Source organism: Ovis aries, chromosome 22, assembly GCF_016772045.2.
Source record: "Ovis aries strain OAR_USU_Benz2616 breed Rambouillet chromosome 22, ARS-UI_Ramb_v3.0, whole genome shotgun sequence".
NCBI lineage: Eukaryota > Metazoa > Chordata > Mammalia > Artiodactyla > Bovidae > Ovis > Ovis aries.
Window position 1 is genome coordinate 43,782,215 of NC_056075.1, and position 25,793 is coordinate 43,808,007.

Sequence of the window (25,793 nt, forward strand, 5' to 3'; positions counted from 1 at the left end):
CATGGACCTGTAGCCCACCAGGCTCCTCTGTCCCTGGGATTCTCCAGGCAAGAATATGGAGGACCACTGCCATGCCCTCCTCTAGGGGTCTTTCCGATCCAGGGATGGAACCCATGTCTCCTGCGGCTCCTGCACTGCGGGCGGATTCTACACCACTGAGCCACTGCGGAAGCTCTAGCCGCCCAGGACAGTTTGAAGCACTACTGTTCACCCCAAAGGCCTCTCATCCTCTAGAAGCGAAACTGACTTGCCCGGCCTCTGCCCTGGCCGGCAGCAGAGCAGGGATAACGCGTCTGCTACGTCCCATCTCAGGGCTCTCTGCTCTGGGGCTGGGACTCGACGGCCTGGGGGAAGACCATGACCAAAGGTTAGTTTGTCGGGACCCCCAGAGTGACTGGTGGCGCTGCCAGGTTAGCTGACCTGAGTTCCCTCTTTAAAACGAAGGCAGACAATAGAAACAGGATATTTTATTGATTTACATCCCCTCCACCAAAATGCTCCACAGCCAACCACAACAACAGCTGCCAATCACTGAGGACTTTGCTTGTGTTCACTTGCTAAAATCTAGGACAAGGTTGCTAAAGTCCATAGAATCAAGTTTTGGGCTGCAAAGAGACCTAAGCGTACAATTTAAACCTACATATAGGGGTATCTCTTTGAACTCACGGACAAACAAGCCAACCCTGCTAGGAACTAGGTGTTGTTTTTCTGCTATGGAATCAGGCCCTGTGCTTAGAATCTGAGGAGTTCAAAGACAAATCTGACATTGTTAATAATACAAAAGTAGAGTTAAGAAATACGCTGTGCTGCTGGGAATCAACATGTTAGCATGCTTCTGGTTTTCTCTAATCTCCACATCTTCATAAACTCTGCAAATGTGAACACAGAGAAAAGTATGGTTTGAGTCAGTCAGTCAGTAGAAGTAAAACCTGAAATGACAGTCAGCAGGTATTTCACGCACGCTGGTTCTCAGCACCGCAGTCAACTACTATGCAACCCCCGCGGGTGGTGGGTGTGACCTGCGGTGTGCCCTGCATGGCTACCATCGCTGCCCAGATGCGGAGACCCAGGCTTGGGGAGGTGGGGTAGTGGCCCCAAAGCCACAGCTAACAGGTGAAGAGATGCAAGCTCAGGCCAGCCCGACCCAAAGCCCTCTGCTCTCTTCACTACACAGTGGCACTAAGGCAGCCGCAGGGGAATCTCACCTCGGCCCTGCCCTCAAAGAGTCTACCAGTCATACAAGATGGGCCATCGCTCAGAAACCTGTGACATCACCTATGGGAGTGCAGCAAGGACTGGAGGACCGTCTCCTTTACCAGGGGCCACTCCTCAAAGGGCCCGAGAGACACACCCGAGGCAGGGACTGAGCCCATGGTAAATGTCATGGCCAGCAGCTACTTGTGGGGGCAGCGTCACGAGCCAGAGGGAAAGCCAGAGGGGTTCAACGTGTGCTCTTTCCTTGAGGGCCCCTTACGCAGCCATGGGACTCGGAGCCTGAGGGGCTGGGACCCGGGGCAGGGGACATGCATAAGTTGTCCAGAGGCTGCTCCCATGTGTCGGGGGGGGGGGGGGCGCCATGGTCCTTAGAAGTTGGAGATGCAGGAGAGAGACCTGCCTCGTCAGGCCAGCCAGGAACAAAGCAGGACTGATGCTAACTGTCCAATTCATCTCACCTCTGAAATCTGCCTGGGCCCTGGTGCGTGGCCACTCTTGATACGTGTTTCTTTAAACCAACCCGACAGAGCTTTACCAAAATTTACCTTTTTGCAAATAGCATTTACTTCGTTCCAAATGGGCTTCCCAGGTGGTGCTAGTGGTAACCCGCATGCCCATGCAGGAGACATAAAGAGAAGTAGGTTCGATCCCTGGGTCAGAAAGATCCCCTGGAGAAGGAAATGGTAACTCACTCCAGTATTCTTGCCTGGAGAAGTCCCTGGACAAAGGAGCCTGGAGGGCTGTAGTCCACAGGGTCACAAAGAGTTGGACACAACTGAAGCGACTTAGATGCATGCATTGCTCAAAATAGGTCTTCATTATACACTATTCCTCAAGGAGTCACCATTCTTTCAAAAGAGGTTCAATATGACATTTATCAGCAGTTGAAAGTTCAGTAAACTAATAGTAAAATTAAAAAACAAATACAAACTAACAATGACTTAGTCACGACCATCTCTGATTGAGAAGAAGAAAACTTATTCTCCAAAAAAAAGTGGAGATTTACACATGATGATGTTCTTCAAAATGACATGCTGCTGCTGCTGCTAAGTCGCATCAGTCGTGTCCGACTCTGTGTGACCCCACAGACGGCAGCCCACCAGGCCCCCCTGTCCCTGGGATTCTCCAGGCAAGAACACTGGAGTGGGTTGCCATTTCCTCCTCCAATGCGTGAAAGTGAAAGTGAAGTCGCGTCTGACTCGTAGCGACCCCAGGCTCCTCCGTCCATGGGATCTTCCAGGCAAGAGTACTGGCGTGGGGCGCCATCGCCTTCTCCACAAAATGACATGAGTGATAGCAAAATGATAAACACAACTAAAAAGGTCCTATGGGGGAGAGGGGTGGTTAAATAAAGCATCAAGGAATAACATGGAACATGAAAAAAGCGGTTTCAAAGAATATTAATGATGTGGGGAAATGTTAATGATGTAACACTAGACATAAAGAAAGAGGACATAAAACCATAGAGATAGCGTGACTCCTCTTTAGTAAAACATGCATGTTATATGGGAAGATAAAAAGGAAAACAAGCCCACATGTTCACAGTCAATTGGCAGAGAGCTAGTTGATTTTTCTCCTTTTCGTTTCTTGGGGTTTCTACGTTATTGGTAAGGACAAATATGTGGAGGGCTGGGGCCTAGGGCCCCATCCTCCTCTGGGTTCGCTCCTTCGGTCTTTTAGGAAGTCCTTGCCGAACAATGCTCGCCATGGACTGCTCTTTCGGGACAAGGCCCTGAGGTGCCCAGTGGGCCAGTGGCCGGCTAAGCAAGGAACCAAGGAGCCGACCAAGGGCGGTGAAGGCTCCAAGACGGCGCCACCACAACCCCGACTTGAGGAGCCGGGAGCCCGCGAGAAATGGTCTCTCTCGCAGGCCCTGGGAGACCAGGGAAGTCAAGGAGAGGGATTCTGTCCTCAGAAGACACCACTTTCTGCTCCCTTTTTACCTCACCGCCCTGGAACTTTCCCATCTCTGGGAAACCATGAGAAAAGGGGAGGGCAGAGGAGCCAGTTAGGGATGGACATTCTGTCTCTCTCACTCAGCAGGGCCCTTGGCTCTGCAGTGGCCACTTGTGATCTCGCTGCTTCCTGACTGGACTCCTCGGGGCTCCCTAGTCCAGTCCGATCTCCTCCCTCTCTCTCTCTCTCTCTCTCTCTCTCTCTCTCTCTCCAGAGAACTTTCGGAGGCCCCCACGTGTTCACAGCCCGTCCCTTGCAGCAGCTTCCCGTGGCAAACACTCCAGCCTGGTGTCCAGGCTCCGTCTGCGTGTGGTCTCCCCAGGAGGCCCATGCTGCAGATGCTAAACCTCCCGTCACGGCACAAGTCAGACAGGAATCAGGGATACCAAGGCATTCCTTGAAAATCCTTGAAACAGCCCTCGAGGGCTCTTGGTTTCACGTCCACAGCCCTGAAGAGCCCATAAAACTACAGCTTAATCGAGCGACTGCAGGAATGAGCACGACTAATATCTACGTACAGAGGGGTGTGCACACAATTTTTGTGGTTGTTGCTGTTTTGTTATTTATTTTTGGCAGTGCTGGGTCTTCACTGTGGTGGGCGGGCTCAGCAATCTTGGCGCGTGGGGCTCAGCTGCCCCGCGGCACGTGGGATCTTAGTTCCCCGACCAGGGATCGAACCCATGTCCCCTGCATTGGAAGGCAGGTTCTTAACCACTGGACCACCAGGTAAGTCCCCCATGTGATTTGTTTGAGGTTAACTCTCAAATCCCCAGTGGGAACTGGGGTTGGGTGGCTAACTCGAATGCGTTCCTACCCCCCTATAGGAACTACTCCTGTGTTAAAGAGGAAGTCTCTCAGTTCAGTTCAGTTCAGTCGCTCAGTCGTGTCCGACTCTTTGCGACCCCATGAATCGCAGCACGCCAGGCCTCCCTGTCCACCACCATCTCCCGGAGTTCACTCAGACTCACGTCCATCGAGTCCGTGATGCCATCCAGCCATCTCATCCTCTGTCGTCCCCTTCTCCTCCTGCCCTCAATCCCTCCCAGCATCAGAGTCTTTTCCAGTGAGTCAACTCTTCGCATCAGGTGGCCAAAGTACTAGAGTTTCAGCTTTAACATCATTCCTTCCAAAGAAATCCCAGGGCTGATCTTCAGAATGGACTGGCTGGATCTCCTTGCAGTCCAAGGGACTCTCAAGAGTCTTCTACAACACCACAGTTCAACAGCATCAATTCTTTGGCGCTCAGCCTTCTTCACAGTCCAACTCTCACATCCATACATGACCACAGGAAAAACCATGGCCTTGACTAGACGGACCTTAGTCGGCAAAGTAATGTCTCTGCTTGTTAATATGCTATCTACAGGACCTTAACACATACAATGTCTCTTGTAGGGAGGATTCACAGAATCCGTTCTCAACTCAGTGCACTGGTTAAATGCGGGTGCAACGTGACCACCATGGATCTGCAGCTCCTCCTCCAAGGGGGAGGCGACCCGGGATGTTATTCTCCTGCCTGTATCCTCCCACCAGCCTCTTACTCCCCATGGAAGAGCCAACTCAAACATCGCCTTCTCTGCAGATCCACCCCTTCCCACACAAGCCTATGGGCACCTGCAGCGCCTTGCCTAGACTTTCAGTCACGTGTCTCGCAGTAACTGAACCTTCGTTATCTGTTTACGTGTCTGTTTCGTCTGCTGACCTACAAGTTCCAGAGGGCGGTCCCGGCCTGACGTTCCAGCACCCAGCACAGGGCTTGGCACACAGCAGACCTCAGCCGGTGCGGGGTGGAGGGAGGGAAGGGTGATACAGAGCAGATAAAGGCTACACAGCACACCGTGGTCTGTGTATCCCTTGCCCTTGGCCAAGTAGGTCCAACCTGGGCTGTACCATGAATTCCCCAACCCACTGGGGCCAGGGATGGTCGTGTATGGAACTGACTGGGACACTGGCTGGCCCGGCAGTGGCCATGGCCCTGTGAAAACACAAAACCCTGCCCAATTCTGAGCTCTTGCTACTGCGTGTCAACACCAGCCAGGTGGCTACTTGTTCTGTCTGCGGAGCAGATAATATTTTAGTTGTTTCTATCTTTATCACTTCAAGAAGTACAACATAAAGAAAAGTAAAAACAATCGAGGCTATGTTTAGCCCGTGTGTTTTCCCCCTTTGCTCAGGGAACAGAAGGCGATTTGCTGGGTCAGGTCACCAAACAAAAGAAACAGGAATAGAAGCTAATTTTTAATGGCAAACCGCCCTGAGGGCTGGGCACACTGTCACGTTGTACAGAAGGCCTCGGTAAGGCTCCAAGGGGAGGACGCCAGACGCCCCCGCCCCTCCATTCAACACCGTCTCTGCACAAACAACCATAACTCTTTCAACAGTGACGATGGCCGTGGCCACGGGGAGTCCGCTGAGCTGGAGGACTCGGTGTGGTGGGAAGGCTGTGGACCTGGGTTCGAGTCCCAGCTCTGCAAGTGACTTCACCCCTCCGAGTCTCAGCTTCTTCATCCACAGAATGAGAAGACTGACTGTAACCTCTGCACAGAGCCACCCTGAGAACTGAACCGCCGCCTCGCACAGGGCCTGTGACTACAGGACGGGCTCACGAGACAGCAGCGCAACCGTGATGACAACACTGGAGGCGACTCGGGTGGTTGAGCCCCAGCCCTCCTGCTTGGGGTGTGTCTGGAACGGGGACTTGGGTGTAATCAAAGAGGGCTTTCGGGAGCACCAGAGGGGTATCTGCTGGGGATGTTAAAATGCAGATTCCTAGGCCCAGTCCCTGCCGTGATACACAGAATCTCTAGGGGCAGGAACCTGCTTTTAATAGACTCCTTGGGTTATTTTCACATGAAGTGGTTGAGAACCACTGTTCGAGACTGCAGGCTGCACAGGGGCCTGGGTGTCTCTCAGACACCTCCATGGAGGCCCAGTCAGACCATCCAGACACACCAGGAAGCTCCTGCAGGGTGGACCATGCTGGTCTCTACAAGCCTGCGTTCAGAACATCACTGAACGCTGGCTTTGTTTGGGGCAACGACAGAAAGCAGAATTATGGAGAAGGATGACTTTGCCCTTAGAGTACGTTGAGGTCCCATTTTCATAGGACAGGGGTGGGGACCCCGAGTTGCACAGCGTGTTCTGGATGGAGAGCCAGTGGGAAAGGCCTGAGAGGCTGACCGTTCACGTGATGGCACTAGTGGGAGGCCCCCCACCCCCCCAAGACATGCCGTGGCCTGCGGCTTCTCAGGGAAGGTCCGAGCACCAAGCCCCCAGCGGACATGGTACGGGCCCAGGACAGTGGCCCCGGCTGCTTAAGTTCTCGGTGGCCCCATGACTTGCAACCCTCAGGGGCAGCTCAGGTTTCTCCATCTCCCTGCTGGGCCAATCTTCCCAAGTTTAAGGTTTATACACGGGAGTGGGTGTGGGTGTGTGTGCAGGATACACACGCCCAGGGCTTTTTCTACAGAGGGTGGGGGCCAACCACGCAAAGACACAAATCACACAAGCCATCTAGCTCCCTCACAGACGGACTTGACCAAATGACCTCCAAGGGACCTTCCCAAGCTGAGGCTCCCCCACTGAGCCTGAAGTTTCTGGGAAGCACAGAAGAAGTTGACGCCCACACCTGGGGGACAGGAACTCAGATTCTCCCCCCTCCCAGCAACGCACACACACACTCACAGGCTTTGGTCTCGAAATCCCTTGACTGGGCAGGGCAGAGGCTGCTGGGTGCACGGATCTCCAAGCTCAGAGGAAGAAAACACCCAGAGGAACACAAATAGCATGTGACCTCAAATGTTCTTGTTTCCATTTCTGCCCTTAAACTTGGAGGGAAATTCCTAGGGCGCCCAGATTCTTAGTGGACTACAAGCCTTCATATTATGTTCACAAGACGGCCTTGGGTATCTTCATGCCGTGTTTGGAGGCCGCTCTATGGTGACATAACCACAACAGAATGTGGTTTCTAGAAGAGGTTAGACACCTGAAGCACAGACCGAAGATACGGAAGGTTCTTGCAGCCGCTCGGGCCGAGCTCAGATCGGGGCCGGCTGACTCATTCTCGGATTTCACACCTGTCTGCTTGTGCTGACACCAGCCTCCCTTCCCCTGCCCTGGGGGCTGGGGCTGTGTTAACTTGGCCTCCGGGCTGCAAGCACTCTGCCCGATCTAGGGCAGGGGAGAAGCTCATCAACCCTTTCAGTGGGAAACTCAGTGTCTTTCTGGAGCCCGCTTTATTGCATCAGTCTTATGAAAAGAGCACAGGTGGAAACACACACACAGGACAATGGCATGAGCTAGCCCACAGAGGCACCGAGTGCTTTTAAATGAACTCAGGAGCCCCTGGCCTACGGGAGCACCTCTTTCCCTGAGTCACCAGGATGGAGACCCAGCACAGAGCTGGGCGAGGAGGAAAAGACTCCTGGGCTTTGCCTGCACAAGCCTCAGCCTGGGGCAATGCCCACCTTCACCTGCAATAAATCAGAGAATGCCCATGCATCTTAGGTTCAGGGACAGCACAGGATGCCCAGCACCTCAGCCCAGGGCGGGAGAACGAGGGGCCAGGATGGCTGGAGACAAAGCTCCCTGGCCCCACCCAGGGAAGGCGGGCTGGAAGGGCACTGGGGAGATGTCTGACAGGCTGGGGGGTACAGGGGGTTCCTGGGGTCCTGCCGTCACCAGCCAGGTGCAGGTGGCCCGTGACAGTGGCCACTGCTTGTGGGGGGGTTCTTTCTCTTACAGAAAGAGGGCCAGTGGGGATCCCCAGGCAGTGAAGAGGTATAAACCCCTCCAGACTGGGCACTGGGAGCGTGGGCTGGTCTCCCATCTGTAGGCGGAAGCATGGGCTGGGGCCCTGTGACAGCCCTTCCTGCCTTGAATGGACCTCCTGCTGTGCCCCAACCTCCAGAAATCTGTAGGGAAAAGCTGGTATTCACATGGCGGGACGTCCCCTGGGCAGCCCAGTGGTTGAGACTCTTGTGCTTCCCCTGCAGGGGTCATAGATAGAGCTCCATTCCTGCTTGGGGAACCGAGATCCCACACATGCCGCACAGCGTGGGCCAAAGATAAAACAAAGAGAAAAAGATGAGGGCCACAAAAACTCCGAATCAACAGAGCGGTCTGTTCCATCCATCGCCTTCGGATTCCTACCCTGGCTGTGTGTTTGCACACGGCATGGGCCATGGGCAGCAGCCAGGGACTCAACTCCAAACCCACGTGTGCAGCAAAGCTGGGCACTGTGACACAGAGCAGGAAACTGGCCACTGAAAGAGCTTTTCAGGAAACTGTCAATATAGCCGCATTAATTGTTAATTAGCTAACCGCGCCCCCCCACCCCCACCCTCAGTGGGATCCTTGCTGAAGTTGAGGGAAAGCCTCAGTGCATACCCTAAGCACAACTCTTATCCTGCAGGGCAGCAGAGTGCTCCCCCACCTGACGGCTGGGGAGACCAACTCCAGGACAGGATGGCCTCGTGTCTTGCCTAGGGACACGCCACTCGCCAATTCAGCAGTCTGCAGTCCTGAGGCCGTGCTCCTGCGGCGGGGCCAGGCTACGTCCTAACGACTGTCTCTCCACGTGGAAGCGGCTTGGAGAGGCACCATGCCTGGGTAGGGGTGGGGGGTGCCCACGGCCAGTCTGGCAGCTGCCGTTCCCCGCCCTCTGGCACCTCTGGGACTCCCTTGCCCGTGCCCACCACGTCAGGCCAGCCTGGGTGAGAAGGCAGCCAGGGAGGCTCCCTTTTCAACCGTCAATGGGCATCAGGTGCCAACTACACTTTGTACCTACATCCCGTCCTGTACCTTGTATCAGAAACGTCTGAAACCAGTAGGTGGTGAAAGGAAAGACTGAAAGCACTCCGCATGGACAAACCTTACACCGTTTTAGAGATGGGCAAACCCCACCAATGCCTACAGTCAATAAGAGTCGTCCTTAAAAGCTAAGTTCTGAAAAGTCAGTCCTAGGCACTTTTTATGGACTTTTGTACTAGCCTATTTGGGCTAATAATCAGTTCTTATAGGAGGCCCTGGGTCCAAGGATGATGTGCAGTGTGGCTATCTCGGAGAGACTGAAAAAGCGGCAGAGACCAGGAATTCTGGCTTCATTATCACTGCGGCTCGTTTCGTTTCAGTCTTGTGTTCGGGTGCTCTTGGAAACCTGAAACGCTCAACCTCCAAATGCTGGCTTTTCCCCTCGCTTGCTGCAATCACAGCCCACTTTCAGCAACAAACGGCAGGAGGGTGAAAAGACCAAAAGCTACCCGACCTCAAAGTGCAGTCTCTTCCTCCCGCACGGCTCAGCACAGCCGACTGGGGTACTCTGTAGAAACTGATACGGGGGTGCCCCCGGGAGCAAGCCTTCTGTGTACAGAGCAGACTTTAACAGCGAGTAATTAAACTTGGAAAGTAAGGGCTTATAATTAAAATGCTGACAAACCTGAACCACAGAGGCATAAGGAGGGCTGCTATAATATTTTTACAATTCCTTTTTATACATAATGTATGATCCTTCTGCTCAAGTTTCCTCTATGTTCTTTGCCTGTGAGATAATTTACATTAATAAATAATTTATTACCATAACTCCTAAAGTAATTATGGGTTTCCACCCAATTTTTTTTTTTTTTCTTTTTTAAGCATCTGAATTGTTTTGTTCCCCGTCCATGGACTTGTATTTACATGCCTTCTCCTAGTGGCCGTTCGGAAGTAACCGGGGTTGCACGTGCTCGCTCACGTTGCTTGATTTCCCGGTCTCCGGCTCATCCGACGGCTGAAGAGAGAGCAGTGGGCAGAGGCCAGAGTCCTTGCAACACGGAACTCGCTCAACGGGGTGCAAGGAGCCAAGCCCAGGGTGGTGAATGGAGGCCCCTCTCACCCGCTTGCCCTGTTTCACCAAAACAGATCTGACCCATCCACACATGACCCTGGGTCAGCGTGATGAAGCACCTCCCAGGCCCAACCATGGAGGAGCCACGGGGAGGGAGCCACGGGCCGAGGATTCCCTGGCGACTGTCCCACCCCAGCCTGGCTCGGGGAGGTCCTCTTGGGCGCAGCCAGGCCCCCGTGTGCACCCACGAGCAATCACAGCCACGAATGGGGCTGGCTCACCTGTCGGGCCAGCTGACTGGTGGGCGGACCACATCCCTGAAGCTGCCACCTGACCAAGGTTTCCTGTGTCAGGAACACAATTCCCCAGGCAGACACGGCTCTCCCCAGAGAAGCTGTTTGCAGAAGCAGTTCTGGTTCAGCCCAGGAGGCATGCTGAGGATGGTCTGGGAGGTGAGGAGAGAAACCCAGAGGCACGCCATCGCCTCTGCTATAGAAGGAGCCCTATGGTGCCCAGGCTAGCCAGGCACTCAGCCCTGGCAGGGCAGGCCAGCCGTGGCCTGGCTCCCCTCCACCCTGCTTCTCCCGTCCACAGTCACGCTGCCTTTGTCTCCCCACCCCCACGCTGGAAAAGGACAAAACTACTTCTTTGTATCAAGCTCCCAAACTTGAAGGGAGGGGACATGACCCGCGGGGAGGGCCCTGCAATCCAGTTCAGGATAACTAAGCCTGAAGTATTTAAAAGCCAAAACACGGTTGTGAGCGCTGATATTAGTAACACATTTTATCTCCGTGGGTGCAGGGGAGGCTGAGCTCCCGGCAAGGGCAGCTTCTCCAGAGGAAGCCAACGGGCCCTTCCCACCAAACACACTTGCCTGGGTTTTCTTATGAACACTCGCGAAACCCTCCAGCTCACCCCCGTGTCCAGCGAGGACCCCTGCATGGGGGCTTGAGAGGGAAATGCCCTGAGTCCCAGGTCCACGCTGTCCCCAGCTCTCATGGGAGAATTCCACTAATCAGGGCCAGAACCAGAGTCCTCTGTCTCGAGAGACAGGCAGGGGGTTTGGTGATTATAACGCTGTGAGGCTTCATCTTTACTGAGGGCCGCTCCCCCAACCCACCGCCCCCGGCGGTCTTCTTTGCTATGAAAACCAGATACGGAGAGATAAAGTCTTGCGGCTGCTGCTCGTGCGTGTCACAGCGCGCGGCCGCACAGTGAGTCCCGGGCCGAAGCCTCCACAAGCACACAGCCTCGGGAGGGCCTCGGACCCCTGACACCCACAGCAGCAAGTGCAGGGAAGGGACGGAGGTGGGGTGCGAGCTGGCGCCTCCTTAAATCCCACGGACCCCACAAGGTGCAGGCTGCAGAGGGAGGCCCAGGAGGACAACGCCGAGGGGCCCCTTCACACGGATCCAGGGGAAATCCACGCTCCCTGGCCTTGCTCCTCCACTAGACAGAAGCCCCCTCGAGGGCAGGGGCTGACTCGCTGGCACGGAGCAGGGACTCAATAAATACCGACCAGAACAAGGCACCCTGAACCGAACTGGGGCCGACTTTTCTAAAAGCTCTGGTAGCACCTGCTGTCAGGTGGGTCAGGATCTCCCGAATCAAGGAAGGGCTTAGGACAACAGAAAGATGAAGAGATGGGAGAGAGAGAAGTCACGGAAGGGGTGTGGGGGGGGGGTGACTGCATGGACCCCATGGTCCTTCACTGCCTGGAAGGGCCCTGGCGCCAGCTGGCAGAGCAGGAGGGCACAGACCTCGTGGAGGTGAAGAGCCCACGGACCAGGGAGCCCTTCCTGAGGGGCTGCCCTGCGCACCAGAGCCTCGAGGGGCAGCAGCCCAGTCGTCCTGTAGCCTCGGGGCCCCCGGGCAGAAGGCAGACTGCTGGGTTCGGCAGGCTCAGACGGACTCTGCTGGAACTCTAGGAAGAGACCTCCCCTGCTTACCTCTGCCTTGCTCCCTGGGCCTGAGCACCTTCCCCACAAGGGTGACTCGCACCTGCACCACCCCCCACCCAACGCCCACCAAGGTAACCAAGGTAGTCCCTGGGGGTGTGGAGGCCTCTCACAGGAGCAGGATTCTCAACCTAAGCTCAGCCTTCTCCACCTGTCAAGTACGGCGCTCACGCTGCGCCAAGCTCCTTCCGAGAGTCTCGGAGACCTCATAGCAAGGCAGGTGTTGTCCCAACACCCATTTCACAGATGAGGAAACTGAGGCTTGGAAAAGGTAAACAGTTCACAGTGATTGTGTGAGGGCCAGCACCACCATCATGAACCCTCGAGAGCTCTACCTTATTGCAATGCACTTACAGCAAAGGCCGAGGAAGGCTGACAGTTAAGGTCTTGAAATAAAGACCAAGGGTTCCACCATCTGGGTCACCAGTCCAGCTCAATTCTGAGCTACCTGAGGCGGGGCAGCAGAGGGGTGGGTATGCCCAGGAGCCCCGCTCACTCCCCTTCCCGGACACGACAGAGGAAGACAGCCCAGCTGCAGCCCGACTGTGGGTCTGGCCCAGGAAGAGGGTGAGGAGGCGGGCTTCTGGGCCACGTGGATGGGGTGCGGAGGGTTTGCTGAGAGCTGTTAACCACAACCAAGGTATGCAGCCAAGCCTCCGGTGGGGACAGGCCTCAGAAGTGTGTCACACGGGTAAACCAAGGCCAGGTGAGCTCCCTGGTTCCATTTCCCCAGGGGGCAAGCACCAAGGAGGCGGCCCAGGGCTCTACCACACAGCTGTGGCTTGAGAGTGAGAAGCAAACAGTCATTCCCCCGCCCCGGGGTCCAGCTCTGCCCACTGAGGGGCCTTGGAGTGCCACCCCAGAAGTGAGCGGAGCGCCCCTGCCTGGCACCTAGAGCAGCTGTGGAGTCCAGGGGGACCCTGCACTTCAGGTGCCCGGCACGGCACCACGCTCACTGTGACACGTGATGAGGGCCCCCCAGGACCACCTCCACCTCCCACCTATGGGGACTGAGCCTGCAGAAGAAAACGCTGCGCCAGAGGGAAAAGGGCCAAGACAAAAGGCCACGGACACGGAACGCAGTCCTGGGGAGGCAAACCTGAAACCCCAAAGAGGGGACCCGCCACGGAAGCCCGGCTTATAGAAGCTCATCAGGAGCCATGTCCCGGAAGCGGGCAGGAGTCCAGGGGAGAGGGGGCAAGGAGAAGCAGCCCGATCACCGGGAGCAGAGAGGGATCAACACAGTCAATACAGTCATCCTTTCGGCCCCCTCATGGAAAACGGTAATTAACGCTTGCGTGGGAACAGGGCACCAGGGCAACCTTTCCGGAAAGCATATCAGAAACACAAAGCAAGAGCCTTAAAAATGAAAATGTGCCTGCCCCCCTGGCCTTTCTACTCCACTCCTGGGAACCACCTGAAGGAATAATCCGAAAGGCAGAGCGAGATTCAGACACTGAGTCACCATCAACAGAACAGTCCTACCCAACAACCGAGAAACGAGCTACCTCCTTAAAAGACAATACTATAGACTCATTCTAACGCATGGGATGGGCAGTTTTCATGCTGCAGGGAAATGATGGGTCACTATTAGTATGCAGAAAAAAAAGCAAAAACAAGTTTTGATAAATAATTTTGAATAATCATACATTCATCATGGACTTGGCTATGTAAAAACTGCAAAGGACAGAAGTTACACCAAAGTATTAACAGTAGTTACAGCTGGGTGCTGGGGCTGTGTGAGACTGTTATTTTGTACTTTACACTAATGGTGCATTTTTCTGAATTAAAAAAAAAAGAAAGAAAGAAATGAACGTGATCACTTTAATGATCAGACACAAACTCGCAGTTCCACTGCTGGAAATAACGTCTGTAAACCACGCACCAGCGCCCAGCCCCTCACTCAGCCCCCATAGCCCCTGCCCTGCTCCAGCACCACTGAGACCGAGACAGTTCCAACAACACAGAAGAGAGTCCCCAAGGCCGCTCCTTGTGCCTGCGTCCAGAAAGAGCTTCTAGCGTCTCCCCCTGGAGGACTCGGGCCCTGGGGGAAGGCGCTCGAGGAGGACTGTTCGCAGCCACCTGGTTACTCACCCATGATTCCACAAGAGAAAAGTGTCGGTCCTTGACTCATCTTCTTTGGCGTGTGCTGCAAACAACCAGAAAAGCTATCACTCTTCAAGTCATAAGAAGCACGTCTGCACATGACCCTGCACTGATTCCCTTGCTAAAGTCACAATTAAAGGAGCGGGGGTGGCGTGGGGCGGGGGTGGGGTGGGAAATGTCAGATCAGGGAAAGGAGGGAAAAAAAAAAAAAAGTACTAAAAGAGACATCTGCCCATAATTAGGTCTGGGCTCTTGTCCGGAGCCTCGGGTGAGCTATGGAGTCCATCAAGTTAACGGGCTTTAAAAACACACAAGGGAGCCCCGTGACTCCTGACACTAGGGGACTCGTCCACGTGAGTGATGCGGAGTCAGGGTGCGGGAGGGGCTGGAGAGCAGCCTCCCCGCAGCTCAGGGCGGGGAGTAGGGCAGGCGACCGCTTCCTGTCCCTGGGGACAGGACGAGCCTCCAGCAAAGGGCAGAGGCCCACCTGCCACCTGCCAGGCCTCCCTCCTGGACGCAAGGAGAGCAGCTCCCCTGTCTCTGTGAAGAAGCTCGAGAGGGTGGCCCTGGCTCGGAAGCTGTTTCGCAGCCAGGAGGGCCCCCCCCACCCCGCCCGTCAAGACACCCTCAAGAACTGAAACAGAAACTCGGGTTGCGTCTGGTCTCAACACACGGCGACGGCCTCTCAACTCCCCGGTGCCACATTTCTACAGGGGTTTCCCTGTCCCCTGTAAACACTGCACCTCTGCCCTCTCACCCCACACCTCGCCTCACTGTGGTCACGGGGTGAAAGGCCAGGGTGGGGGGCCCCAGAATAAACCCGCACCCAGGCACTCACTCGCGGCGCCGCAGTAACCTGAGCCTGGAACGTTCCAGGGCTTCGTGCGCTAGCTGAGACTCAGGTCAAGAGGCCGGTCTGACCTCCAATGAGGAGGAGACCGTCCACGCCTGTCGGGGCCCCAGGAAGAAGGGCCTCTCTCATCCCTTCCTTCACTCACTCACTCATCCACTCACTCAGCAAACATGTACCAGCGACGAGTCACGTGCAGGCTTGTGCTGGGGTGGAGCACACGACGGTGAAAGCAGCTCTCAGCTCTGGAGGGGTCAGCGGTCACAGGGGGCTCTCACTTCTGAGTGGAGTCCCAAGTGACAGGGACGCGTGCCTGGCTGTTGGTCCCAGGAGCAGGGAGCGGGGGTGGGGGGGACGCAGGCCCTGGCTCTTTTCAAGCCTGGATGGGGAGGGAGGGTGTGGCTGCCGAGAAACACCTGGCCCCCCCAGATAAGAGGGGAGCTGGCATCTGGCAGGGGCTCCCCACCCCTGTCCTCAGCTTGCCCGAGCTGGGGACCTTTGCCCTTGGTCAGCAATGCGTTCGCTGATCAGGTTATCAAGGGTCTGTCCTGACCAGCCCGGAACACAGAGGTGAAGGACGCGGCCTCGGCCCCAAAGAAGCTCGTGTTTTTCTAGAGGTCACACAACCAGTCCAGACAGAGAGCAGGACTGGAGGCAGCTGGGCCAGGCCATGGGCGCTGGGAGCTGAAGGTCAGGGCGGGCTTCCTGTGGGAAACAGAGATGGTCCTGAAGGAACTTATGGTGTGGGGGGTGCAAAGGGAGGCTGGGCTGTCCTCCTCCAGTCCCCCACCTTGGATTGAAGACAATCCTTAGGTTTCAGGATAGGTATCCCTCCCAGGGTCCACCCAATCGACAGCCCTCCGGGGAAATACCTGGAAAAAGTTAAAGATGGGCTGCCTCTGCCTCCCGCCCAGCTCACCCCAGAGTCACTGCGTGGAAAGCAGGTGTGACCGACATTCAGAGCCCTGACTCCGGGCAGCGCGGCTTGTGGAAGCCAGGCAGGCCCTGCGCCCAGGGAAGGTTCAGGGGAGAGAGAAGCTGGCCTGGCCGAGGCCACAGGCCTGGCCAGCTGAGGGGGATGGCCCCCGACGCTGCAGGAGCCTTTATATCACAGAGCCAACACCCACTGGAAACCACAGCCCCACCCCACCTCAGCGTTATCCCCATGAAGGGCAGGGATGGGGGCCCTAGCGCAGGCTGGAGGCCCACAGAAACCCGAAGCAGGGCAGGCCAGGGAGAGCTGGAGGGCACAAAGAGGCGGGAGCCGCGTGTCACCACCCTGGCACACGCAGGGGCCACCAGGGGCCCAGGTTTACGGATGCAGAGGGAGGCACACTGCCCACAGACAGTCAGGGGTGTGCTGCCCGCGGACCGTCATGGGTGGGCTGCCCACCGACCGACCTCTCGCTCAGCAGGCGTGTTTCAGGAAGAGGGGCACCTGGCTCCCCTCCCCCGGGAACGTGGCCCGCGAGCGGGCACCAGAGAGGCTGGGGTCTGGGCCCGCAGAGAGGAGCCACTGGGTTAGCACGCAGGGTGCCCCTGGCCCTCGAAATTCATTCATTCAGTCATTCATTCACTCACCCAGTGAGGACCTGCTTGCCAGGCTAGGGGGGCACGCACTAGTGATACGACCACTTCTGGCTCCCCATGCCGCCCGGCTCGAGCTCCACCATCGTCCACCAAGGGACCAGGTGAGCCCCTGACCTGGTCCTGGGCTCATCCTGCACCATCCGTCCTCCACGCAGAACCAGGGGGCCCAGCCCCCGTGGCTGCCCTGCTCACAACAACCTGGATAAAACCTGGCTGTGCCCCGCTCCCCGCTGCCCACCGGGCACCCATGAGCCAAGCCCGCGTCCACCCCGGCCTCACTCACGCTGCTCGGGGATGGTCCGGCTCGCTGCAGCCCGGGCCTTTGGCTCTGCGGCTGGTTCCTGTCACGTGGCCTCCCTGGCGGCCTTCCCTGGCTGAAACGCGCCCTGCCCACCCGCGCTCTTCTCCACGGGACCCTGCTAAAAGCTGCCCCCCCGCCACCCCGTGCGCATCAGTTTGCTTTGTTTCTGGGCTCACACTCCACTCGCCCCTGAGATCGAGCCTCCCTGAGGCCGTGGTCCGGTCCACAGCATCCCCACCCTGCAGCGGGCTCCCCGGAGCTTCTCTGCCGCACCGCCACTGCAGCCGGCCGTCAGCCTGAGCCTGCCCTTGCTACCACGTGCCTGGCAAACGCAGGGCCGATGGAAACAGACTCTCCCTGGACGCAACCTGCTGCCCTCCCAAATCACTGGCCTCCTGCCAAGTCACAACTCAGCAGGGGAGGGGGACAGCATCAGCTAGATAAAGTCGGGGACAACCCCCCCACACACAGCCTCTGACTCTGCGCCCAGGGTGAGGGGGATTGGCCATTGTACGCACGGAGAGCTGACAAGGGACACCTGCTCCGTGTCCCATCCTGGCACAACCCCCACAGCGCTGAGTGTGAAATGGCATGGCAGGTGGCGTGCGCCCTTCTTTTGCTGACAGCACCCCAATTTTGCACTGGGACTCCTCCCCTCCCCACTGGGCAGTGTCCTGGTGGGATGTCACCCCCACCCCCACCCCAGCCCCCTGCACGGCACAGGGCAGGCCTGGCTGACCGGACATGCCTGCTCCGGGGCTCTGTCCCCCGCCCTCCCCGACCGAAGGGGTGCTGGGCCAGTCCACCTGGTGGGGAGCCCCCTGCCCGCCTCCACCATCCTCCCAGCGGGCCTGTCCCTGCCCTTTCCGGGGACTCGTCACCAGTTCTCCTGTTTCTCTCGATCGCGCCAGTGGATTCTCTTCTGCTGTATCAGCGGGAGGTGGCCCCAGCTGCTTACATCCGAGGAACCCTGGCCAATCTCATGGGGGTCTTCAAGAAGGATAACGGGGGAAGTAGGCTCGGCCACTTGAAGGGATATCATGCAGCCGCTCAAAGCAGTGTTTGGGCAGAGGCTTCCAGTACCACGAGGAAGCATACTTTGTCAGTGAAACCTGCTTCACTAAAAAGATACAAGGAAACCGGCCAAAATATGTAGAGGGCAACGGCGTTTCCCTGCCCTCCCGTCCCACCTAAAAATGCAGCTCTCCCCTCTTTCTTTTCCTTCATCCTCATGTGATGCTCGTTTCAAACTGGTTTTGTGTGGAGACAAATCCCATCAAAGTAGCAGTAGAGAAACGTTGACTGACGGGACGCTGGCAACTTTAAGGTCAGAAAAGGGCTGAAAGTCCTGAGCTAACTACTTCCCCCTGGGGCTTCTGCCTCCTGTTGGAGTAAAGAAAGAAAGAAAGAAAGATCAGGGCCCCCAACTCGCTTTCTGAACCCCGTCCACAAGGTTGGGCTGCCAGTGGGCAGGCCAGGACATCACATAACCCACCACTTCCTGGCCACGCTCCCTGGGCCCAGCACCGAGGCTCCCCCTGGACTCCAGGTTATCCAGGGCCGGCCTATCCCCACTGCTTTGTGCTGTTCTGCAGCCAGCCTCCCCGACCCCTCGAAGCCCTCTGCACCCACTGTGCGAATGCTGATGAGCCCACTGCTCTGTGGACAACGATGTGGTGAGGCCCGAATGGCCCCCCAGGGTGGGGCGGGGGGTAAGCTCTCACCATCTGAGGTTTCACAAGACACTCGGGGTTCACACACGAGTGTGCGCCCGGGGCCCTTGCTGTGTCCCCAGGACGATGAGCTCTGCTCCTGGGGCTGCTCCTGCTACTCCAAAACCTTTGTTCCTGAGCACCCCCGCCCTGACCAGGGCACAGTCTGGTGTCTGGAAGACTCCTTACATCAGCAGAGAAGGCTTGGAATTACATCTTCCATAGAAAAGAAAGAAGTTGGAGACCAAACAGAGGTTCCAGGGGCCGTCTATCTGACTGAGAAGCCCTGACTTAAATAAGACTCAATTCAGGTCATCATTTAATGAGGAGCCAGCTCAGACAGAAAACGGCCGAGCTCCTCTCTGGGCATCACCAAGCGTCTTCGTGGCTTCCTTCTGCAGACCAGGGCAATGACATCACTCTTCCTTCTGCTGATGCCACTTTGGAGCAACGCAGATGGGCCCACGCTCACACGTTGGGGGGCTAACAAGAGCAGTGCTCTGGCCTCTGGAAGGGAACAGGGTGAAACCCTGGGCGGCAGAAAGCGGGAGGCAGAGGCAGGCCAAGAAGAGAAGCTGGGAAGGCAGAGGCGCCCCGGGGTGGAGGCTGATGGACACAGGGCGGAGCCCCGGCTTCCCAGGCTGCAGGTCAGCCATGGGGGTGGGGGGTGGTCTCTGCTGCCCAGGACGGTGGGGGTGCAGACTGGGACAGCCTCAGGCTCCGCGCACTTTGGGACTCCAGCCTGGGATCCTGGCTGGGGCCCCGTCGAGCCTGATGCTGACTCCGGGTGAGCAAGACAGGGGAAGAGCCTGGGTGCCTGGGGCAGCTGACATGGCCCCTGAACTCTCCTGCTGGGCAAGGCCCTCGGAGTCCTCATCTGACAAGCATGGAAGCAAGGACCTGCTCCAAAAACATCGAGTGTCTATTGTGGCCGGAAATACCTCCAGGCTGAGGAAAGTGAGGTGGCCTGGAGCCCCCGCCTCCGGCCTCTGTCCACCCCCAACCCCACTGCTCCCCAGCCCCATCCTCCAGGGAGCAGGGCACCCCAAGCTCCCTCCGGTCTCCAGCTTCCAGAGAGGGGGGCCGGGAGGCTTGCCTGGGGAGGAGGGACCACGGGCCCTCGGCAGGAGCGTGGGCGGGCGGGAAGGAGCTCAGGGAACGTTGGCCCCAAGGTCAGATGTCTGGGCGGCCTTCCAGCGGCAGCAGCTAATGTTAGCACACTCAGAGGAAGGGCCACTCACGGGGGAAAGGAAGGCGACCGGGCAGAGTGGGGGAAAGGGGAACCGAGTCATTGCACTGCCCCCCACCCCAGGGGCGGGGGTAGGCGAGACCGGGGCTCTCAGTCCCTTTGCTGTCTTCTCACCTCCCTGGGGAGTAGGGCGGTCACGTTGTCACCAGCGTTTTAGTTTATAGAAAAAGGAGAACTAGGAAACTGCGTTGGGGACCCTCTAAGCAAGCAGGTCGGGGCCTGGCTACGGTGGGGGGGAGGTGCCCAAGTCTCTCCCCTCCCACCATCTCCAAGCCCCCAGGGCACGTTCACCTGCAGCTTTTTTAGGCTCTGACCTCACTGCAGGGCCTCTCGCTTCCCTAATTCTGAAGCTGCCTGGGGGTGATTCACCATTCCTTTTTTTTTTTAAATCTGAAACCCCAACTTCTGGTATCTTCTTAGTCTGATGAGAAAACAAAAGAGGACAGCTTTTCCCTCTTTCCTGTCATTATCTTGATGGTATTTACCCAAAGATGATGCGACCGGTTTAAGCAGTTGAAGCTAAACCCCCCCCCATCTTCCTCTCACCCTGGCTGGCTGTGCAGAGCGGATTCTAATCAGTTGATCTCACGTTCTGGGGCTGTCATTACTTGGCTGGTCTTATCTGGGGTGGGGGCGTTCTTTCTTTGGTTGTTTATGGCCCGTGCTTCTTCCCAAGGAAGTCCAGGCCGGTGGCAGCTCAGGAGACAGGCCGGGGGTGGTGTGAAGGCCTTGGTGGTAGGCGGGGCCTGCACCTGAAGCCTGCGTCCTGCTCGTCTGTGCCCTCCTGCCCCTGGGCCCCGTTTCCTGTTAGTCGGGGACGTGGAGGCAGGGCACCTTGGCGGACCCCCCCGCAGGCCCTGGCTCCCTCGCCTTCACTGTGCCTCCACCCCACCATGAGGGCAGAAACCGGCCAGGCCCATGACGCCACCCACAGGCTGACACAGGAGAGGCCCCTCTCCAAAAGCGACTGCCAGGCCCCCTTCAGTGGCCATTTGCTCCCCTTGGCTCGTCGCTCCTTTTTCTTTTTCTGAGAAGAAGTTTTTTTTCCTTCCCCGGCTGGGGCTGGGAGGCCGCCCTCCTTCTTGGCGGGGGCTCGGGCCCTGTCTCTTGGAAGAGCAGCCCAGCTGACCACAGGCCCATGGGCCCCGGAACCAGCTCCACGGCCAAGCCCAGGCCGGCCCACCTCCAGATGGAACCAAGTTCAGCGGAGACTGAAGCAACAGCACAGCTGGAACCAGACTGGGGGAGTGGGGAGGGAAGGGAGGAGGGAATGGGGGGTCCCCTGGGACCTCGAGGAGGCCTGCACCCTGAGAGCCGTCTCATCTTGGTCAGAGCTACTCCACATGAGGTGCTTTCATTTCACCAGGAAAACACGTGCCCAGAGCAGAAAACGAATCAACTCATACCTGCACCCCCTGAGCGAGGAAGCTGAGTACCGGAGAAGGGACTCAACAAGATCCCCTCCCTCTGCCAAGGTCCCCTGAGCACCTACCACGGACTGTGCCCAGGGTCAGGCACTGGGGTGGTCAGCAAGAAGCCAAAGAGACAAAAGTCCCTGCCTGGCGAAGCTCGCATTCTGGGGCAGGAGTCAACTCAGGGAACAAGATCAAAACGTGAGGAAGGCTGGTGGTGCCCGGGAAGGGAAAAGACCAGGGAAAGGGGACAGAGGGCGTGTGGGAAGGGAGCGGGGTAGTGGCCCAAGAAAAGGAGGGAAGAAGGGAGGGAACCCTGCTCACGGGGGGTGTTCCAGGCCACAGAGGAAGCGCACGGGCCCCGAGGCACGTAGGCCAGCGAGGCGTGTGCAGACTGAGGCGGGGGAAAGTGGCGGAGAGCATCCAGTGGTCACCGGGGTCAGGGTACGCCAGCCCCCATCCATCCAAGTGAGGGTCTGGCGTGTTGCTCAGCCTGAGCTGGGGATAGCTGGTGGAAGGCTCTGAGCAGAGGAGGACCGCTCTGACCTGCATCTCCTGCAGCTGCTGCTGCTGGGGAAGAGGCTGCAGGAGCCAGAAGCAGGGGCCAGTTCCCATGAGAGTCCGGGCAAGAGAGGACGCAGGCGGGACCAGAGGGGAAGCAGCAGGAATGATGGGAGCAAGTCTACGGAGAGACACATCCAAAGCAAACTGGAAAAGGAAGGGGTGACGGACAGACAGCGGCTCATCCTGCGGAGTTCCTCCGGCCCACGGTTCCCAGTGAAGCCCTGCAGGGTGGACGCGGGTCTTGGTGACTTTCACAAGCTCCTGCAAGGACCTGAGACCCACCTGCCCGCTCTCGGCGTGGGTGCTGGGGAGGTATCAGGGGAGGAAGCCTACGAGAGGTGCTAACATGGGGTCTCACAGGGGGCTATGAAGGTGCCAGGAGGGGTGCCCCCAAGCCCTGTCCACAGAAGCGGCAGAGAGTCCTGGGGACGGACCACCTGCAAAGCCCACCACTGCAGGAGTGTTCATGCCCAAGTGGGACTGCTTCGTGCTTCCTCAGCAAGGGGCAGCCCACCCGCTTCTGAGGAAGGAGGGCTGGAAGGAGGACCAGGAGGCCGTTCCGTTCCTGGTCTAACAAGGCCGGGCTCCCTGCCTCTCTGCTCGAGCTCATCAGCCCTCTTGGTCAGAGAAGAACCTTGTGCAGGGCCGCCAGCACTGGGCCCACCACCCGGGCCCCCAACCACACCCTCCTTCTCCACTGGCTCCCGCTCCTGACATCTCTGAGATGGCAGCTCTTATTCCAACCGCCCTTTGGTGCCACCCCCCACCTTCTGGAAACCACCTACCTTACTGGGTGGAGGCCAGGAGGGATGTGGGTCTTGGCCTGGCAGGGGCGGCAGCTTGGTACTATTCACCAGGAGGGTCGAGGGGGTGGCCTCCCCTCACCGCTCTCCAGAGGACTCCACCTGGGCCAGCTACAAAGCCAGGCTCTGGGTGACAGCCCGCCACCCCTGCAGCCACATCTCCCAGAGCTCTGCTCGCGGGCCCTCTGGACTCAGTCTGCTAAGCCTGCCTGTTCAGCCCATAGCCCCACCAGGACATCGGGCCTCCAAACGAGGCCACCAGGTCCTTACCGGCTCAGGGTTGAAGGTCCTGCAGGCCACGGGGTCGGCTCCCTGCTTGTCGAGGCTTTGACTCAGGATCATCACCATGGTAAGGGCCTCAGGCGCTGGGCACCAGCCCAGGGTGGGCACAAGCCATCTTCAGGTGGGCAGACGGGGGGGCAGAGGTGACTTCCTGGGGCGTCTCCTGGGCGATGACGTCAGGAGAGGCTGCTCCCCATTGGGGTGGGGCTCCTCCAGGAAACAGGGGAGTGAGGTCGGCTCTCTGGAAAGATAAAACAAAGGCAGAGGGACTCAGGACCATGGAAGACGGGGGGCCTGAGAAACACAGCCCCTCCCCTCCAGGTGGGACCCTGCTGGGGAACGGGACTGCCTCACCACTGAACTGAGATGCTTTCTGGGGGTGGGGGTGGGGGTGGGTGGAGGGACATGAAGGCCAGAATCGCCTTCCTAGGAGTCCCCGTGCCAGCCCTGGAGCGTCCCTAAAGCCAACACCCTGGTGGGCAAAGCAGCGTCTCTCAGCTCAGCTGTGGCACCTTTTTAAGACAGATCTCGGGGTCTGGCTGGTCACAGGCCTGCACCCCCAAAGTGTGCTCAAGCCCTGTGACCTCCTAGGCAGACCTGACCCTACAGACAGCCCGAGGTCAGCTGATGTCGGGCGCTCACCCAGCCCACAGTTGAAGCCCATGCCACTGGCCCTTGGGCAACCAGCAGTGACTCCTGTTTTCCACCCAGGTCTGGACAGAAGCTACTGGAAGAACTACGAGGGCACGTGTTGCTTCCTGTCCTTGGAAGCATCACATTTCCACAGTAACACATGGGCAGCAGAGGCGCCTCCATACCTGTCTCCTTCCTCAGAAAGAGCCAAAACACACCACATCCCTGGGTGGAGGGCAGGGGAAGGCCTGCACACACACCTCTGAGCTCCCAGCAGTTCCGGACCCTCTCTCATCATCATTCTACACAGCCCGGAGTATCTCCCCAACCCAATGTCATCTCCCATCAAGCAAACGCCCAAAAGGTACAGCCTGCAGCCCACGTTGGGAGAATCGCTCCTTGCAAATTAATCCCTCTGATCCTATCTCCATCCCACCCCTCTGAAGGTTACACCTTCAGAGAAAGTCACAGAGATCCACGGAATCTGAAGATCACCATCAAAAAGTTAAAAAAAATAAAAATAAAAATCGTAAAATAAATACATAAAAAGTAGCTTCTAATCTGTAATTAAAAACAAACTGGTCAGCGCAGGAAAATGTTTTAGAATCTGCTGCTCTGTGTAAAAATTAATTGCACCGTGGTATTTACTTGCTGTCCAGATCATAAATCATATTTTCCTGTTTACTTCGATTAGACTTTACAGTGGGTGTTATTGACATTGCTCAATTACAGGCCAGCTGGCAAGCATGGGAAAATTACCTTCTACTGTTCTTCGAAAACAAGGTTCATCCAAAGTGCAAAAGCAGGGAAGGGGAGAAGGGAAATCAATACATTTTCAAAGGGTTGACTGTTCAGGAGGGAAGCCCGGCGGGGTCCCCAAGTCACACCGGGAGACCTGTTTCAAAGCCACATCCATCTAGAAGTGACACACGTTCTGACCAGGTTATCATCTGGCCCAGCAAAGAATTTCAGATCACTTGTCCGAGTCTGGCCAGGAAGCTGAGCCAGAAATGCCCGCCAGCCCCCAGGACACTTGGCTTGGGAGCAGGGGCAGCGGGGCATGTGTGCAGGAGAGCGCCCAGAGGGGTGCCCTGGACTCCCCCTTCAAAGGGACCCTTTGTGCAGCTCAGAGTCAGAGACCAGGCCTGATGGCGGCCAACTTCTCTCCGGGTGCAACATCAATTCAGCTCTGGGGCCGCCAACCATCACCCCAGGCCCAGGGTGACCCGCCCTCCCCAGGCCTTTCCTCCTAGCAAGGCAGGAGGGTTCACTGGTTATAAGCTCAAGTCCTGAGCCGAGCACACCTGAGCCAGAATCCCACCTCTTGAAATGTGCTGAGTGCCCTTTGCCAAGTTACTTCCTTTCTGAGCCTTGATTTCCTCTTGCCATAGAAGACTGCCACCAGATTGCCTCAGAAGATGGCTGCATCATGAGAAAATACAAATTCAAGCCGTTTGCACGGTGAGAAGCCCTAGCTCGTTTGAAGAACTGCTCGTTAAACAGTAGCCACAGCCACTAGTTTCATGGCGGAGGCTGAGTCCTGATCTTTTCTCAGCAATGGACACCAAACCATCTGTCCTCTCAAAAAAAATTTTAAAAGGCAGAATTTTAAAGCTAAAACTTTTCAAAGCTAATGTTCCATCTAGAGAGGACTGGCTATATTATGGTTGATCCCTGCGGTGAAAACAGTAAGAAAGATGCTGTGGAAGTCTTATCACCATGGAAACAAGCTACCCCATCTGATGCCGCCGCTGTGTACCAAGCACAAAGCCGGACAGAGGTGGTGGTGCAGGCGTCTCGGCTCTCGTGTCTCTGCTCCCAGCAGAGCCCTACAGAAGGCTGGAACACACAGGGGCAGCAAGATCGGTGAATACTAAGGACCATGTACTCCTGGAAACTAGGGAAGTTAGTCGGAGAAGGCAATGGCAACCCACTCCAGTACCCTTGCCTGGAAAATCCCATGGACGGAGGAGCCTGGTGGGCTGAAGCCCATGGGGTCGCTAAGAGTCGGACACAACTGAGCAACTTCACTTTCACTTTTCACTTTCATGCATTGGAGAAGGAAATGGCAACCCACTCCAGTGTTCTTGCCTGGAGAATCCCAGGGACGGGGAGCCCGATGGGCTGCTATCTACAGGGTCGCACAGAGTTGGACACGACTGAAGCGACTTAGCAGCAGCAGCAGGGCAGTCAGTAAGCACGGCAGGCACTGGAAGGAGAGAGGTCCTGCACAAGCCCTGTCCTCAGGAGTTGTGGAAAGACAGTGCTGGAAACACAGGCACCACAGCTACCAGAGGCAGACAGGAGGAAGCGGGGGACCCGGGCTGAGTCCTAAACAGACA

General features: G+C 57.1%; 1 protein-coding gene and 1 long non-coding RNA gene across 8 annotated transcripts in view; one reads left to right on the forward strand and one right to left on the reverse strand.

Moving 5' to 3' along the window:
* FAM53B (family with sequence similarity 53 member B) overlaps positions 1-25,793 on the reverse strand; it is a 113,482-nt gene that overhangs the window by 56,453 nt on the left and 31,236 nt on the right. For 4 of the 7 annotated variants that reach the window (XM_015103490.3, XM_042238562.2, XM_042238563.1 and 1 more), the window contains exons 2-3: positions 22,807-23,059; positions 14,044-14,098 (exon numbers count right to left, since the gene is read on the reverse strand). In XM_015103490.3, the coding sequence (XP_014958976.2) occupies positions 14,044-14,098; positions 22,807-22,884 (133 nt within the window). In that variant the 5' untranslated portion in view covers positions 22,885-23,059. Of the gene's footprint in view, positions 1-10,272; positions 10,625-14,043; positions 14,099-15,069; positions 15,244-22,806; positions 23,060-25,793 lie in introns of those variants that run through there. The other 3 variants (XM_042238564.2, XM_042238565.2, XM_042238566.2) reach the window with 3 other exon arrangements.
* Positions 5,661-9,744, forward strand: LOC132658426 (uncharacterized). Its single transcript, XR_009598061.1, has 2 exons — positions 5,661-5,753; positions 8,582-9,744. It is a non-coding gene; the product is annotated as an uncharacterized LOC132658426 (long non-coding RNA).